Source organism: Molothrus aeneus, chromosome 13 (genome assembly GCF_037042795.1).
Source record: "Molothrus aeneus isolate 106 chromosome 13, BPBGC_Maene_1.0, whole genome shotgun sequence".
NCBI lineage: Eukaryota > Metazoa > Chordata > Aves > Passeriformes > Icteridae > Molothrus > Molothrus aeneus.
This window is the reverse complement of record NC_089658.1, coordinates 13,917,034-13,934,727: the sequence shown is the minus strand read 5'-3', so window position 1 is coordinate 13,934,727 and position 17,694 is coordinate 13,917,034. Positions and strand designations below refer to the sequence as shown.

Here is a 17,694-nt window from a genome sequence, read left to right as displayed (position 1 = left end):
ACGAAATGTGTAACAACAAAGCTTTTTTCCTGGAAGAAAGTGTGTTTTTATCATCTCTTAGTAAAACCCAGGCCTTGCAGTGAGACATGCAGGAGAGGCATGAACTGTGAAGCTCAGTGTATGAGGGCAAATGAGGAGGAGTGTCTTCTCAAATGGCCTTGGAAGTGATTGCCTGAACAACAGGAACAGTGGTGGGAAAATGAGTTAATGCTTGTGAATCCTCATTTGTCCTCTCTGCTTCAGACCATTAGTGCTGGGATGGAGCAGAGTATGAAAGGGATGGTTTGAAGGAGGCAGTAGATTGAACCATTCTCTATCTCACTGTTTAATTTTGTGTAACGAAGGTGACTGCTATTAAAAGTGAGAGCTCAGAGTTTGTACTTGGCTGAATGTGAGAAGCTTCTTGCTTCCTCAAAAGGTTTAAAGATTTTCATAAAGTGTAACACAGACTGGCAGCTTGAATATGAAAAGAAACTGCTCTCTTTGTAAGCAAAAGTGACTGTTTGATCCATCTGGGCCGTGTGAAGGTTGTGGATTGCTGGAGGGGTGGACACACGTGTGGTGTTGCAGGGGGCTCTGCCTGTCATCTTGCTCCAGATTGAGCCTTTTGAAGTTGCTGAGGGCCCTTTGAGGCTCAACAGGTCGTGCAGGCAGCTTTGTGGGTGCTGATTTGGAGATACCTGTGAGGGTCCTTGAAGCTGATGAGAAAGCGGAGCAGATTCATTGCGCGCCGTTCTTTAATCTGGCTGCTGTCGTCCCCATGAGTGGGTGGCTGTGGGCTTTGTGCTCACCGCCTCGTTGTACTCTGTACAGTGGTTTCTCATACATGACAGCTGAAGAGAAAAACACTCCAGACAGAAATGTCTGTGTTTTCTTGATAAAGGAAGATCATTTCTTTATTACTTGTAATGGCTCAGTTGACTTCAGTGCCTCTGTGGACTTAGACCAATCACCACCAGAAACTGGCTGCTTCCTTCTGTTTCTCTGTGGAAATATTGATTCTCCTTAAATCAAGTGTAATTCTGCTGAAGCCAAGTCATGACTGAGATAAATGGTAGAGAATGGTGAAAGCCATAGTAATCCTTTGTCTGAATTTCCTTGCAGATTTAACCCAGAACGAGTCACAGAAGGGGGTGGGTGGCTGTGCTGGGGCAGAGCAGGGGCAGCCATTGCCACCACCATTGCCTGCACAGGTTTCTCTGCCTCTGATGAACCTTTTTACCGTTTCTCCACCCTGCTCTGCCCATTCCTGTTGCTGATCATGGTGTTTGCTCGTTATGACTTTGCTTTCTAGATTGCTTGGCCTCCCAGAGAGACAGCCCTGTGGTTTGCTGGGGGGCCCTAGCCATAAGAAAGGTTTGCAGATTTAAAAGCAAAATCTCTCAGCAAAGATTCTGAAAACTACATGCATTTTTACCTGGTTGATGGCATGCATTTGTGTTTATGTACCTTCTTGAGTTCCTAATTATTTAAAAACAATCACAGCTCTGCCTCTTCCAAGGAAATTTGTAGCTGGGCAAGAAAGGGAGATGTGAAAATGTGGAAGGGGCTAACAGCGGGCCTGTTAGCTAAAGGAGCGAGAAGAAGCTGAGAAGTAAGAAGAAACTGATAAAGAGCTCTCTCCAAAGCTGTAGCTAAAGAGACTAAGGGAAGAAAGATAGAAGAACTTTGTAGCTAGATGAAACATTTTTAGAAAGTTAATTAAGTAACCATAACTTCTCACTAATAGTATTATGTTGATTTATTGTAGCTAATAGTAAAGATAGAAGAAAGATAAACAATTAGAAAGTGTATAAAAATCAGCCATATTCAATAATAAAGTATTGCCAACTGAAACTGCTTGTAATCTCTACTTTATGTCGTGACCGCCTCGACAGCAACATGAAAATTGTTAGTCTCTGCAACAGGGAGGGGACATCATAGAATCACTGAGTAGTGTGGTTTGGAAAGGACCTTTAAAGGTCATCTAGTTCAATCCCCAATCCAGTTCATACATGGGGCTGTGTGACAGTAGATGCATTCCTGGTAGAATACAAGGAAAATCCCATTTCTTGCACCCCTGAGCAGGTCAGTGTCATCCTCTGTTTGTGTAACATTCCTGGGCTTTGGCTCCATGTCTCTCCTGGGGGATGCAGGGCTTGGTGGGGTGGTGCACATGCTGCTCACTCTGGGATGATCAAAACAGGTTTTGGGTTTCCTGAATCAGTTCTGATTCAAAATGAAATTTGTGAACCTGAAGGTAGTGAACACCTCAGTGTTTTCTCACCACCTCAGTGGGCCAGTGTAGCTGCTCTGCAACTTGGTGAGATCTGAGGAATTACTGCTTTGAGTGGTGCAAAATCAGGATTTGATGTTCAAAAAGAGAGGACTGAATAGAAATTTCTATTGACTTCATTTACCTACTAAGTTATTTTTCATTCTGATCTACAGCATCTTTTTTCCTTTCTTTCCTTTGGATTGGTGAAAAGAAAGCCCATGATAGTGCTGCAGAAAACCACCTGTCTCACAACACTGAGAAAATCTTGCACAGAGGCTGTTTCACAGAGCAGGTTCAGTTCATTTCAGGAGTGAAAAAATTGCTGCAATATGATGGCTGTTGGGTGTTTGTGAGCAGTGTGCTGGCTTTGGTGGAGAAGTTGAACCATCATAGTTTTAATTCCTTCCAACTTATCTCTTTGCTGTTCTGCCTTTCAGTTCTCTGCTGTTCTATGACAGCTGCTTAGGTGACCTTCACCTGGGATAAATCTGATTTAAAATGCAGTTGTCATGCCCTTAGCTGCTAGTCTGTCACAGTCTGGGGTAAAAACCACAGATCTCTACCTGAGAAGGACCTTGTGAAGTAAAGCTTGTGGCTGGCATTAGTGCTAAATCCCATTAATTTTCAAGACTGAGGAGAGTGTGTGTGTGTGTATCTGTCTGTCTGGAGCCGGTGCCACTCTGCTCACTCCCATGATTAGATGCTGTCCAGAGTGAAGGAGAGCCTGCAGGATCCCTGCTCACCTGCCCGCTCCCCCTGCCTTGTTTTGCAGGGAGGGAGCCAGGGAGCCGGACTCGTGGAGCACCCTGTCTCACACGGTGCACTCGGGGGACTACAGCGTGAAGCACCACCGCGGGCTGGACGTGTACCTGCTGACAGCTGAGGCCAAGGAGGGGACAGCAGCCAGCTGGGAGAGGGACATCCAGCACCTGCAGATGCACATGCAGAGCCACCAGCACCAGGTGAGCAAAAGGGAATGGAAGAGAAGCAGATCTGGCTGGTTGCACCCTGGCGCCTGGGAGGATTTTTACACGTCAGCATCCTTCAGGGCATGTTTCCCTAGGTGTTTTCTCTGGATTCATTATCAAGCATCCAGGTGGATGCCTGTCCATTTGCTTCTTATTTGAGCATGGGGAGATATGATTAAATTGTATTAGGCAGCAAATGTTCTCATTCAGAAGAGTAGCAGGCTCAGGGCTGTGCGACACCAGCTCTGCTTTGCCTCTCTCTGCTCCCAGCTCCTGCCTGATCTGTTAGTTTTGGACCCACTTGGATGGGCAGGAACACTTTCCTGGAGAATGCTGACCCTCTGCCTGTCTGGCAGACACTGGGCAGCTTAAGGCAGGCTCTGGAGTGAGGCTGGGGGTGTGGGCTTTAAGCACAGTGGGGACATCTCTGTTCAGATGGAAAGTTCAGGGTCAGAGAGAAGACTGAGAGGAAAGTTTCTGAGACAGGTGATGGAAAAAATGGCTGTTTCAGTAGCAATTCAGTGTAGGACTTAGAGGGCAAGCCTGCCTTGGCCACACAAGGTTTGTGTCCTTAATGGTCCCTTTGCTGTCCTCCTCTCAAACTCTGTGGTGGTGGGACCACAGGAGCTGTAGGGCTTTGGAGGGGCTTTCTCCTGCTGGTTTAAAATCTAAGCCACAGGGTCTGAGTTGGGAAGGTGAAACATCAGAACAATGTTGTGCCATTTCTCAGAAGCACCCACGTGTCTGTCGCTGTTGGCATCACTTGTGGGTGTGTTCCTTCATCAGATCACATAGCTGGGGTTACAGAGGTGCAGAGTCTAAACAACAGGATATTTCTGTTGCTTTTACTGAGGGAGGGGAGAACTGGTGTGTGCAGCCAGTGGGCTGAGGGAGTGAGCAGAGGAATGGGCTATGCTGAGCCATTTTTCAGCCTTCCTGAGTACCTGAGATATTGATTACTCCCAATCTCAACAGGAACTGTTGGCATGAGTGACAAATCCAGGCTAACTTGAAATCTCTTCCCCTTTCCATCACAAGACCCCAAGCCATGGCAAGCATATCCAGCTCACTGCTTGTTTGCTCATGCAAATGCCAGATTGGGAACATTTTGCCTGACAATGAAACCAGAAATAGACTTTGCTTTCCACCACTGTTTTACTTCACATCTAATCTGATTTGAATTTGGAAAGCAGCCCTGTAATTATTTCATTTAGGTTTATTTTGGGTCAGTTGAGAGCCTGTTGGCTTCCTTTGGTGATGGCTGTATTTTTCCGGCTATCAGCAGAGTGACTTCACTGTGAGGATGCTGGGGCTGCTGCAGCCCCTCCTTTTGAAAACCCTGCTTGTTCCCCAGCAAGTGTCACTGTTGTGTGTCTGTCCGTCCTGGCTAGGATCCAGGAGCACACTCCCATGCTCTGCTGTGGGGTTACAGCCACCAAAGGCTTGGCACACTGTTTGCCCTGCAGCCTGTGGGTACCACTGCACACAGAGCCCTGTGTCCCATCCCTGATGCCACACAAGGGATGGAGATGCCATGCTGCTGCCTCCAGGGCTAACCTGGCTTGGGATACCTCAAAACCAGGGAAGCATAGCTGACAGCCTAGATGGAGCTGGGCAGCAGGGTTCTTTTGAATAGCAGGGTGATTGGTGGCAAACACCAGGAGTACATTTAGTGGTCTGTGACTCAGTGAGTCTGTGGCACTGCTCAGTGTTTGCAAACCTCAGAGTGTGGAAAGACAAGTATATGCAATATCCTTAAGGAAGCAGTGATGATTTTAGGCACTTTTAGTATATGCAATACCCAGAAGTTCCCTGTGATGCTTCAGTTAATATAAGTGGGTGCTTTAATTATCTATCAGGGTGTTTAAGCTGACAGTTTTGGTGTGAAGTTCTATTTCTCTGAGAACTAAAAACTTAAACAAAATTTGCAGGGAGCTGTTCAAGTTAGACTTTTAGTATGTGTGTATTTTTTGGAATCCTTTTACAAATAAATGCAAGAAAAGCTCAGATTTAACATAGTTCATTAGAGTTTTATACATGGGGAGAGTCTCGGGCACTTAGTGAGAAACCAGTGTGACCTTGGAAAGCTTGTGGTGGTGCAAAACCCCAAGCAAACCTGGGGGGAGCTCTGTTGGGTGTACCCTGAGGGACTGGGGTTGCTCAGTAATTTAATAAGCCACTATTTCTAAGATGTAAACATTGATATGTTCTCTTCTACAGAGATGAGAATATGAAAGGAAATATTGAAACAGACAGTTCTTTTAAATAAAGGTTTGTTTGTATCAAACTATAAAAGCTTGACAAAGCAGGTGCTCTGGAAGGAAAAGGCAGATTAGAGAGGAATTGATTATGATCCTGCTGTTCCATGATAATGCATGTATTAATTTTAATAGTATGTCATAATTTTGAAATTTTTATTTCCAGTTAGGAAATAAATTTCAGATATTTAATTATGCCTGCAGTTCTCAGGAATAGATTAGATTATTAGTTCAGTGCTGTGAGCAGGAGACAGTTGGTGTGTTTGAACTTTGCCAGCCAATGCTGGCATTTCCATCCATAGAGAGAAAATTGAGGAATGCTGGTAAGAGCTGGGGGGTGCTGGGTGGGGATCTGAAGGTGCTCTTAAGCAGCATTTGCTTGAAGTCCTTTGGGACTAGGCTGCTATATATTTGCATTATTTGGTAGACTGAGTTCTGCTCTTTACTGTTCTTGAATTTAAGTGCACTCAAGAACTGAGACTACAGCTTCTCAAAGAGCTATTACCAAAATTACAGTTCTTTTCAGTGATGGCAGATGGTGTAGCAGGGGGGTAGAGAGACAAATTTCAGCTTTGGGTTGTTCAGGCTGGCTTTAGGGAAAATTCTTCATGGGAGGGTGGTGTGGCATGGGAGCAGATTGTCCAGAGAGGCTGTGGGTACTCAATCATTGGAGGTTTGGCATAGATAAAGTCATGGTTGACCTGATGCTGCAGTGGCAGTAGGCCAGTTTCAGGCAGGTGGTTGGGCTAGATGACCTTTAGATGTTCTTTCCAACAACGTTTCTGTCATTCTAATAATTTCAATATTACCTCCTGCTAATAAAACCAACATGTAAAATACCCACTGTACTACATTTGTAGCACCAGGAATAGGATTCATGTGGAATAGGATTAGGTAGATACAGGTCTTGAGTAACTGCATGACAAAATAAACCTGTTTGTATTTTTTTTTTCTTTTGTGTGTTGTTACAGAGTTTAAGGCAGCAGACAGAGCCTGTACTAGGAGATTCTGGAGACAGCTGTACTAAAGGAGCAGAGGGTCATATGACCACCACCTCTCAGAGCCTAGAAGAAATGGCAAAAGAAGAAAGGCAAGAAAACCCATCTGATCTGGTTCACCTGGACATCAGGCAGCTCTCAGACCAAACCCAGCAGGAGGAGAAATGCAACAGCAGCAGTCTGGGAGCTTTTAATGATGCACCAGAAGACATGGTTAGTCCAGGGGGTGCGAACAGCCCAGCCAGCTTCTGTGAAAGTAAAAACACAGAGATATTGTGTAAAAAGGAAGGAGAGGCGGGGCTAAGATCTGCAGAGGGCTCTGGGACCGTATCTGATGAGGACTGCACTGTGAGCCCGTGTGCAAGTGTAAATGGTGCTGTAAACCTTCCATGCTCTGGAAATACAAATGAGGAGGCTGGAATGACATCGGCTGGAGTTGTTCTGGATCAGGCTGGCGTGAGCAGCACAGACAGTGCCCATCAGGAAGTGCAAACTGCTGAGGAGCTTGCTGTCAGTGCTGCTGCTGTGGCTGCAGCTGCAGGTGAAGCCCCAGCTCCCTCAGAGGGCCTGGATGTGGCCATGGGCCAGACTGAGTGCAGGAACTGTGCTGGGGCACCTGAGAGGGCTAAGGGCCAGCGGCGGGCAGAGGATGGGCTGGCAGAGCCTGCTGAGAGGACTGCGAGGCTGAAAGAGAAACACCCAGCTAAGGAAGAGTCATCCAGCACTGCTCAGCCCTTACTCAGTGGTTTCAATGGCACTGAGTGTTCGGATGGGGAGGATGCAAATGTGGGAGTGGTACCAGCCTGTGACGGTGCAAATGCAGGTGGTGACATTGGCAGTGTCTCTGTTGACCTTTGCAAGACCAGCAGTAGCAAAGAGACTGATGTGGAGTCGTGCACTGCTCAGGTAAATGGCGACTTCATGGAAAGCCGGGGTGATGGCAGTGTCACAGCGAGGCAGGAGGTCACTGCAAGCACTGCAGGAGCACTGCCAGCAGTGAATGGGGCGAAGGTTCCTGCATACACATCAAAACCTGCTGCTGGTTTGGAAGTCCCTGGCAGCAGTGAGAGTGGGGAGCAAGAAGGGCTGGTGGAAGCAGGCTGCACAGATGGAAAATCCAGCCTGCCCTCACTGGAAGACAGTGTGGAAACTGACGGCCCTGATGCTGAACCCGCAAACAGAGATGTTGGTGGATCTAACGAAGGTTGTGCAGAAGCTGCACATTGCCAGGAGAGTGGTGAGATCGCTGACCCTGGGGCTGCAGCCATGGAGAGCAGTGAAAAGGAGCCAGTAGGAACTGATACCAGCAGCTGCAGCGATGGAGGAAGCACAGATTCTGCAGGCGGTGGTCAGGAAGTTGCTGCCTGTGCCCCTTCTGCTGCTCAAACTGGTGTTAAAGGTGAAATGGGCAACAGCTTCAAACCAGACACTGCTGAGCAGGGTGAACGTGAGGAACGTGAGCCTGCATCGCTCCCTCCAGAGGATGTGAGTGCAGGCCTGGCAGAGAATGAGCCTGCCCAGGCTGGAGCAGAGAAAGCAGAAAACACTTCAGAGCAGGAGGGGAGGAGCAGCAAGGTGGAATCTCCCCTACCCAGAGGAGAGGGGCCAGCTGTGAGTCAGGAGGGAGATGCTGCAGTGGCACCTCCTGGGCAGGAGGCAGCTCTGCAAGGTAATGACCCTGGATCAGCTCCATGTGCCAAGGGCTCAGACTGTGCCGAGGATAATTTAATAGGCACACCCTCTGCAACTCATAATGAGGAATCTAAACAAAACCAGGAAGCGGTGGCGGCGAGGGCAGGCTCGGCAGAGCTCGCCTGGCAGCACGGTGAGGAGCATGCTGGGGTAGCTGCCACCTGGCCTGGGGACCATGCTGGGGACGAGGGCTCCTCAGGGCAGGGCCACTCACAGCAAGCTGAAGGAGGCAAAGGTGAGCCTGAGCAGGAGGCTCATGTGAATGGCAATGAGCAGGTTTTGTCAGAGGAGCTTCTTGCTGCTGTTTTGAAACCTCCCTCCTGCAGTCTGGAGGGGCCTGTGGTGGGCAGCAGCAGTGTGGATGCTGGGCTGAAAGCGACACACCAACCCAAAGAAGATTGCAAGGCTGCAGTTGCAGCAGAAGGCACCATGCATGGACCTGCATCAGCAGATGAGCCACTGTGTGCAGAGAGCGACCCTTGTCTGAATGCTGGGCTGAACCAAGAACAAGACCCCGCTCAAACCCTACAACAAATCTGCCCCCACAGCAGCACTCATGAGTTAAAGGACGCCTCAGAGGTGGGAGCTCTGAGTGACACCTGTGAGGGTAAGGAGGTGCCAAGGCAGGTGACAATAGCCCCAGTTGCAGCGTTTGCAGAGCAGCAGGAGGACACAGAGAGCGTGCTGCCCCGGGCAGCGCTCCAGCCCATCGCAGAGGAGCCCACGTGTGACAGTGACTCCAGCACCGACACCGTCTGTCCAGCTGGGGACAGTGACACTGCCCTGGCAGGGGCTCAGGGGGAGGGCTTGGCTGAGCCCCATGGAAAGCAAAGCCGAGCTGTACCTGCAGCGCCCTTCTCGCCGTGTTCCTGCCACCTGCAGCCTGTGCAGTCACTGGAAAATGTGGGAGTGAAGAGTTTGGTATCGGCTAATGGTGCCTCTTCTCTGGATAAAGTTCCTAAAATGGTGAAAAGTTTTGATGCAGTGGTTTTTGCAGCAGACACACCTTGTTCCCCCGAAGTATCTGCCGCAGAAAAAGTGGGGCTTGAGCCCCAGACTGCAGTGGATGCCAGAGCCAGCCTTAATGGACAAATGGATTGCAGTTCCTCAGCAAAGAAGAAGAATGTCAGCCTGGCAGTGCAAGGAGCTGAGCCTGTTACAGGTAGGAAAAATCAGTTGGTTTTTTACTTTTTAGGTTTTTCTTTGTAGGCGTGTCTCTGTCACGTCATCAGCAAAGAAAGGAAGTAAGAGCTGGATGCTTGTGTTGGAGAGGAGGTGTTTGAGGTTTTTCTTCTGGGGAACAAAAAATTTGTAGTTAGTTATGTATAAAAACTTCCAATTCAAATACATGGTGCTTGTCTGGCACTGGAGGTAAGAACAGAGCATCATCTCCTATGAGTTTGTACAGAAGAATTTCTAGCACGTAAATCCTCGCTGGAGAAGAAATGAATGGGCTTTTGAGCTATTTGGATTACTTTATCTTAAAATTATAAGCTCTGTGGGCATGAGGGTGTATTTCCTTGGTGTTACCCTTTTGCTTTCCCCCTTTATTTTTGCTGGTGTGGAGCCAGTGGGGACAATGGGGCTCTCCTGGTTTTCTTTGCTTGTCGGAGTGAGCCAGCTGCCAGTGTCCCTCTGAACTGCCCGAAGCTGCTTCCTAATTGGCAGCATTAGGTCATTTAAAACAGCCAGTGAGCCCTTCCCCCGCTGCCTTTTCCGGGCTTCAGAGCTTTTTTGTCAGGCAGAGCAGCTGGTGGTGTTTGCCAGTGCATTTCAGCAGTGCTGGAACTTGGGTGATGAGTTTTACTGGCTCCTGTGGGCTGGGAAGTGAGACTGGCCTTCCCCGTGGATGAGTGGTGATGGGAGAGAGCAGTGGGACTTGGGGGACAGCATAGAAGCCTCCATGCAGCAGGAGCTAATGGAAAACATCACCAGGTAACTCCAGGAAGGGAGATAAAGGGGTACAAGGAATGAAAAAGAAATGGGTTTGTTGCTCCAGCCTGGGATTTAATGGTAGGTGAATTTGGTACTGAAGCATGGAGCTAATCTGATCTGTGTATCCCACCTGTTCAGGCAGCTGTTAAATGGAAGCAGCTGAACTTTTTCAGTTGCCATTTTTTCTTTGCTCTGAGAAAATGATACAGTGCCTACTTTCCAAGCATCTAACAAAAAAACAATCAAACAAGGCATTTAAATGATTTAAAGAAAATCTGCCATGATATAAATTGCGAAGTTGTGAAGTTATAAAGCTGTTTCACTGCTCTAATGCTGAGAGCTGTTTCTTCAGTCTAAATGCAGAATGGGCTGATGGTAGAGAGTTTATTCTGATATGTGACAGCAGAATAATTGAGGGCAGGAGGGGAGGAGGGTATCACTGCAGGGTCCAGCAAATCAATTTTTTGTGGAATTCAGGATTTTTAGGATGTTTGTGTGTCAAGAGCTAACCAGTAAACATGAGTCAAAAGATCACTAGTACATAAGTAGACAGATTTAAAAGTGGATTAGAAAGCTGTTTTCAGAAAGAACCTGTTTTAATACTGTGTTGGTTTGACAGTTCAATAGATGGGAGTGGCTGTAAGTCAGTACTTGGCTGGGCTTCTTTTCCTAGGGGCCTCTGGCTCTGCTGGCTCTATCTGTACAGTCCAGGTCTTTACCTCTGGTTGGATTCTTGGAGCCATGACACTGTCTAGGTGAGCTTTGAACAGGAAAAGGGACTAGACAGTCCAATAAGATAGTAGCTAAAGTAGGAAAGTAATGTTAAGTCATCATTCTGTATTGGGTTGTGGAAAGGGGAGGAAAAAACGGGAGGTGATCCTGTTACTGATTTAAAATACATAAGGATTTAGGGCTGAAAGGTCTTGGAATAAAGTGGTCTGACCTGTCCTTAAGCAGGAACTGTTCACGTGCAATGAGATGCCACACAAAACAAAATTTAAACTGTAGTATTTTCTCTTGAAGTACTTTAGGATTATTTTGAATCAAAATGTTGGGGAAGCCCAGGTGAAAAATTGGCTTTAAGCATAGGCAAGTGACTGCTATGAATCCAAGCTCACTATTTGGAATATTTCTGACACTGATCTCCTATAGAGCACCATCTAGAAATCTGATACGGCAGTAATTCAATAGAACTGATTTGTTGTTTATAATTATTGCTGTATACACTTTTCATGTTGGTGTCTAGCCTTGGGTAGCATGTTTTTTATATCAATTCGGTGGCCCTTCAATTCTTTTTCTGCTGTGCCTGTTCTGGGGAGTTTTCCCTGAGGTCTGGATTTGTACAGAGGATTTTGTATCCGTGCTGGACTCGGACTCGTCAGTTCTCAGGATGAGTCACACCTTTTTTTGGTGGAATACAATAAAACCTTCCCAAAGGAAGTGTAGGTCACAAGGCTATTTCTCAGAAACTCGTGTAGTCAGAGGGGTTTATTGTCATGGTAATTTATCAGAGATGTAATCAGCTGATAATTGCTGTTGCCATTACTCCAGATCATTGAGGTCTTTAATTTTTTTTATTTATATTGTGAAGCTGCTCCCAAATATACACCTGTTTATCTCATTGCCTCTGCTTAGTTTCCGCCTATCCCCAAAACAAAGACTTCAAAAGGCCAATTTCCTTATCCAGACAGGTATCTAGTGACTGGTCACAACCCTGAGGAAGCTGATGAAGGTAGATCCTGCTTTCCTGAGGCATCTCCTCCTACTGTTAGCTTTAGACTCAGAACTGTATTACTGCTGAGTAATGGGTTCTGGAAGCACATTATCTGCAAGTCAGGCAGGTAGATGCTACTCATTAAAAAAGAAAGGAGTTAGGTTATGAAATCATACCACAGTAGCCTGGCTGGGTGAGAAGAGAAGAGATGCCATGGGTTTGTGCTGACAAAACACCTTGGAGTAGTTGCAGTTTCTTGGCAGAAACCAAACCAAGCAAGGTTAGATTGTAGGATTGGGGTCTGCCATCTTACATAACAAATACTCTAATTACTGCTCCTTAGCTGTTCTCCTGGCAGAAATATCTCCTGTAGATCTCAGCATTTCAAGAAAATATTCCTTGACAGAAGAATATCACCTTATGAGTCTTCACCTCATTCTTATTGGTGGCATTTTCCCTGTGGAAAAGCTCTTGGAATGATTTCCTTCCCTTGTTAGAGTGGCAGGATGAGCAGGTAACAAATGTCACTAACGATGCCACGCATGCATTAAGAGGCACTATGCCCAGAGACCTCTGTGACAGCTTTATAGTGCTTTTCCTTTGGGATATTTCTTATGAGAAAGTTAGGAAGAAGTGACAGAGTGAAAAAATTGTCTTGAATTTCATCCTGAGGGCTAAATGTCTTCATCCTCCCATTTCTTACCCCGCAGGGTGAGCTTACTTCTCCCATCCTCAGTGCACCAAATGTTTCTTACTTGAATGTTCTGTCTTTGGATCAGGATCTCAACCACGGTGGCATTGCCATGACCCTGAGCAGATTTCCCAGCAACTGGATCTCACAGAAATTTGTAGCATTATCTCTGATTTTTGAGTCTGTCCACAAATTCATGCAATCGAGGCAAAATCATTGCAAAACCAGATGGTCCCAAAAAACAAGGGTAGACATTAAAGGCAGTGGAAAACCATTAGTTACAATTGTTAGGATGATTTCCCCATGAAAATGGGAGGCTCCTCTTGCTAAATCCCTGTAGGGCTAAACTCACTGCAAGCATACGTCGCCCTTAAGAAGGCGTTGTCATCCATTCAGGGTTTGTTTTTAGTAGAAATGAGAGAGGGAGTGGGATTAGAGGGGGTTTTAGCCCTGACACAGCCACTCTTCATCTGGGTGGCTTTGGTCAAATCACTTCACTCCCCTGAAAGTGTCCTGTGTGTCATGAGAGTCCTTAGCTTAGGGATCAAAGAGAATGACGATGTTGACTTCCTGCCAGAGAAAGGTAAGCAGGGGGAACCCCTGGGGAATGGTGACTAATGAAAACTTGGCTGGGCAGAGGAAGCAGCTGGGACATGAAATTTGTACAACTGTAGTGGTGACACCATCACAGGAGCGTGGAGAAGGGGAAAGTCAGCTGGGACTTTGTAAACTCCAGCAGCAAAGGTTTTGCTTTCCTAGTCCAGCAGGGCAATTCTCTCATCCATAAGGCAGTGCAGGTGGGTTGGGTTTTTGCAGCTTGTGATTTTTTTTTTTTTTGCAATGCTTAAAATAGATACTGAGGGCAGACAAGGCTAGTTTCTTGTGTTATCTGTGGGTTATGGTAAGGAGAAAAATAGCAAAAGGTTTGATTGTTTATGTAGATGAATGGGAGCTAAGAAAATACATGGAACAAATACCTGCAGATGTGCTTGACCTCATCTACAGGTTGTCAGGAATTTCACCCTATGCTTGCTGCTGTTTCATCGTTTCCTTCCTCCCAGATAGGATAGTTGTTAAAATGAATAGTGAGGAAGCAGTGAAGTCAGCAATGAAACCAAAATTTGGCAATCAAATGGCCTTGTAGGGGTTCAAATAGACTTGTTGAAGGGCCTTGGGGGTTGGGTTTTCTTTTCTTTTTTTTGGGGAGGGGGTACTGGTTTGAGTAAACAGAAAAATATTAGTAGCAATGAAAGAAGTTTGTTTTAAATTACCTTTGTGGATCTTCTGTTTGCACAGGGATGTTGGAAATGAAAACTGAGGACGAGGTGGATTTTCAGAAGGATGGCACACAGGAAGTGGTGAGTGCAGGTGTTGTCACCTTGTCCTTTGCTGTTCTTTATAAAGAAATGTCACTGCTGCTGTGACCTGCTGGTTTCCTTTCTGTAGCCTCTGCAAAGCTGAACAATGTCCAGTGACATTGCTTTAGCCTTTTAAAGACAGCCTGGGCTTTTCTAGCCCTTGCATTTTCAACCACTGGATTCAGGCACATTTGTGTTTTCTCAGCCAGTCACAGACAGATTGAGCCAAGAGGTTCCTCATGGGGCAAAGTTGTACCTTGCACAAGATTTGTGTATGATTTGACCATCAAAAGCCACATGCTGGAATGCACTTGAGGTTGGTGATGCTGTGTGGGGCCAGCAGCACCTTTAAGGTCCCTGCGCTGCTGCTGCCAGGGTGGTCCTGGAGAGTCTGTCCATCCCTTCTGGTGCTTTGTGTTTCCAGGGAGGTTTTGGCAGAAAGAGCCATGGCTGTGGTTTATGTTGGTGTGTGCACAGACCCCAAAGTCTAAAGGAGTCATGGGCTGGGAGTGTTTGTGCCTTAGCTGGAAGAAAAATGAATAATGGGAGGATATATAGGGATCAAATGTGGGGAGAAATGTCATATTCCTCATGTCAGTGAAACAATATAAAAAGGTCATGCCAGGAATCCATTGGTATTGTATTTTATTACTTGCCATATTTAAGACTTCTCTGTGATTTAAAAAAAAAAAAAGGTTGATATTTAGCTTTACATGAACAGAATTTTCATTTACAGCACCACTAATGCAAATTCTGCTTTGTCAATAGCTGTGGGTTTTTTTAGTCTTACCTTTCCTAGATGGATTTGTATTTGCTCCTGTATTTTATGTGGGGTTTCATGTTCCTGAAAAAGCATTTTGTAAATGGCAAATTGATGGCAGCCTTGTGTTGGAGCATGTTGCCTTTGAGCAGCTGTGTTTGTGTCCTCCCCTACCATTATGAAGCTGTTAAAAGAGAAAATACTGTTGGGATGAGTTTACAGTGCAGGGTGGAGCTCCAAAAATCTTTGCTCATCATGCAGTAAAGCTCTTTGAGCAGCAGAACAGTCTTGCCAAAGCTTGTAATAAAATCAGGTTTATTATGTTTTTAACAAGTTAAGGCTTAATTTCTGTAGCTGTTTGCTTGGTGAGTTAGCAAGGAACTAGAGAAAATAACTTTCCAAGCCAAAATTTGTGCTGTCTGATATGGAAGTCTTTCATTACTGGAATGTGTGAATAGGATGCTACTGAATTTTTATTTTTTTTTTATTGACCGTTTATTAAAGATAAATTTCCTGACCAGTACTTCCAAATCTGGTAGTGAAGTAAAAAATCTTTAGAAAATGTAATTTAGGACACAGCCTTTTACTTTCGAACAAGGAGAAAATAAAAAAAAAAAAGTTTTGAATTTAGCTTCCATTTTGCATGTTTTACAGGCATTTTGGGTTTTGTGTGTGTGCTTTCTTCTCTTCTTCCTCTCCCTCCCACCCTGTCAAACACCTCTTTAGAGATCTGGCTTTTCCGAGGCAGGAATGGGAGTGCCAGGGGAATGGAAAGTTTGCTGCAGGACTGACCGGGTTTCCTGTTGCTACGTTCAACAGAAACAAAATAACAACTGCACTATATTAAGGTAGTTTAAAAAAAAAAAAAAAAAAAAGAAAAAAAAAAAACCAACCGAAAAGGAGTGGAAGGCTTATAAATAGAGTTTAATTCACACATGTGGGCTGGGTCAGAGGCGGCCGCTGAAAGCTGCCATCGCGCTTTGTGCCTCTCCTGCCACATCCTGACTCTGCTTTATTTAGTGCTGCTGCTTTCTGTAGCCAGGAGTCTTTGAGCTGCTCGTTGCCTTCTCATTACAGACCATTTTGTGGTTAGTAAAGGTGGTTTTCTTAACTTGGTGCAAATAGAAGCGTTGTTGCTTGCCCCTGGTCAGGAGCTGCAGGTATTTTGCAGCCTCCGCAGTTTTGGATCGTGGGAATTATTGCTTACTCCTGTTTTATGGGTGAGAAATTTGCACACTGCTTTTCATAAGCACAAGTTACTTTAAGAAAACAGTCTTGGAGTTTAAAAAGTGCAGTTTCTTGTATAGTTCAGTCAGGCTGAAGGACAGTAGCTTGAGTACTTCGGAGAGAGAAGGAGGTAAACTCTTTCTTCTAAGCTGGGTTTTAAAGAATGAAAAACTGTGAAGGATTTTTACAATTAGCTGGATCTGTGATGCCAGTGTTACAGATGTGAGATATCACACTTTCTCCCGTAGTCATTTCAGAAGACTCTGGCACATGTCATGGAAAAGCTCCTATTAAAAAATGTTTAGGAAAATAATGGTCTATAGAATTATAAGCACTAAAGAGAAAATAATGGAAAAACGTTTTTTCCAATTAAAATGAGTTTTTAAGTTATCTATTTCTTAAATTCCAGAATCTTTTCTCAGAGGTTGTATCTGTTCACCTATAAAACTCTGTAACCAGAACTTCCCAGGCTCCTTGCATGTGGGCAGTGGGTGCTTATCCTCATGGAGACTCTCCTGGTCCTTATCTTCCTGCTTAGTTTGGGAATCTTGAGTAGAGCTGGGACAATCACTTGATGTGATCTATTAAAATGAGACTTTAGTGTTTTTAAAATGGAATAATTTTTAACTCTGATGAGAAATTTGGTTTGGCTTCTGCATGCTGCAATATTAAAATAGTTTAAAATGGAGCCTGTGACTCCAGCATTATAAAAGTAAAGCAGCAGTTTTAAATGAACTGTACCATGATATGCTTCTCTTGTGTTGATCCCAGAAATTGGTTGTGATTCATTATTTGCTGAATCTTTGTCTTCATGTGGCAGGATGGATAAGGTTGTGCTGCTGGGTTGTCTGAGCCTGTGACTGAGAAGTTGTAGCTGGCTGACCTCAGGACAGAGTTCACTGGCAATAGCCTTCCCATTGCATTTATTAACTGTATTAGTTAGTTCCTATTGAATTTAATGCATCCTACCTTTACCAAAGGAACAGTATTTAATTAATGTCTGTGTTTTCAGAAATTGCTGAGAATGAAGCTTAGAAAACTCTTGCACTTACATCCCTCCACTGATCCAAGTAGTGCAGTAACAATTGATAAATCAGCAAGGTCACTTTCTGGGGGGAAACTTGCAATATTTTCAGTCATGATTTGGAAGATGAAGGTATGTTTATAACACTCAGATGATATCAGGTCAGGAGGGATTTTAGGCACTTGAGAGAACAGGGTCAGGGTTCAGACTGACCTTAAGAAATTGGAGAGCACATCCAGATAAGAGATAAAAGCAGACAGTGAGTGCTGCATTTGCAAAGGAGAAAGCAAAATTCACTTTTACCAAGTCGGGTTTAAGCTGGAGAGGGATAGGTTAAAATAAGGCTGAGGATTTGTAGTGGATTACAAATGAACCAACTGCAAGAGTTATTGCAAGAGAGACAAGTCTTGTTTGGAGCTCTATTTGAAGGAGTGTCCTCCGTAAGGTGTGGGAGGTGACTTACTCATGTGTGGCACTGTGGAACCATCATCAGTGCCATCAAATCCACTTTGGGGTGCCCTGCTCAGAGGAAGACACAGGCAGATTGGAAAGTGTCCAGAAGGAAACAATGAGAAGAGATTAAGAAACGTGAGAAGAGATTGAAAGAACTAAATTTATTCGATGCAGCAAAAAGAAAACCATTGTGCAATCCAGCAGGCTGCCAACATGTAATAGTGGTTATTAAAGTCCCAGATTTCCATGGCAGTTTAATTTACTTATTTGCTAATTTGCGAGGATGATTTAGGCTGGATGTTGTGAAAACATCCTGTTACTATCATAAAACTGTTGCAAGGCCACCTAGGGAGGCCAGG

At 45.2% G+C, this 17,694-nt stretch overlaps 1 protein-coding gene across 1 annotated transcript in view; it reads left to right on the top strand.

Annotated features, from left to right (window-relative positions):
- Positions 1-17,694, top strand: part of AKAP13 (A-kinase anchoring protein 13) — a 205,322-nt gene that overhangs the window by 102,965 nt on the left and 84,663 nt on the right. The window contains exons 8-10 of the mRNA XM_066558526.1: positions 3,030-3,219; positions 6,455-9,335; positions 13,810-13,871. Coding sequence (XP_066414623.1) covers positions 3,030-3,219; positions 6,455-9,335; positions 13,810-13,871 — 3,133 coding nt within the window. The remainder of the gene's footprint in view (positions 1-3,029; positions 3,220-6,454; positions 9,336-13,809; positions 13,872-17,694) is intronic.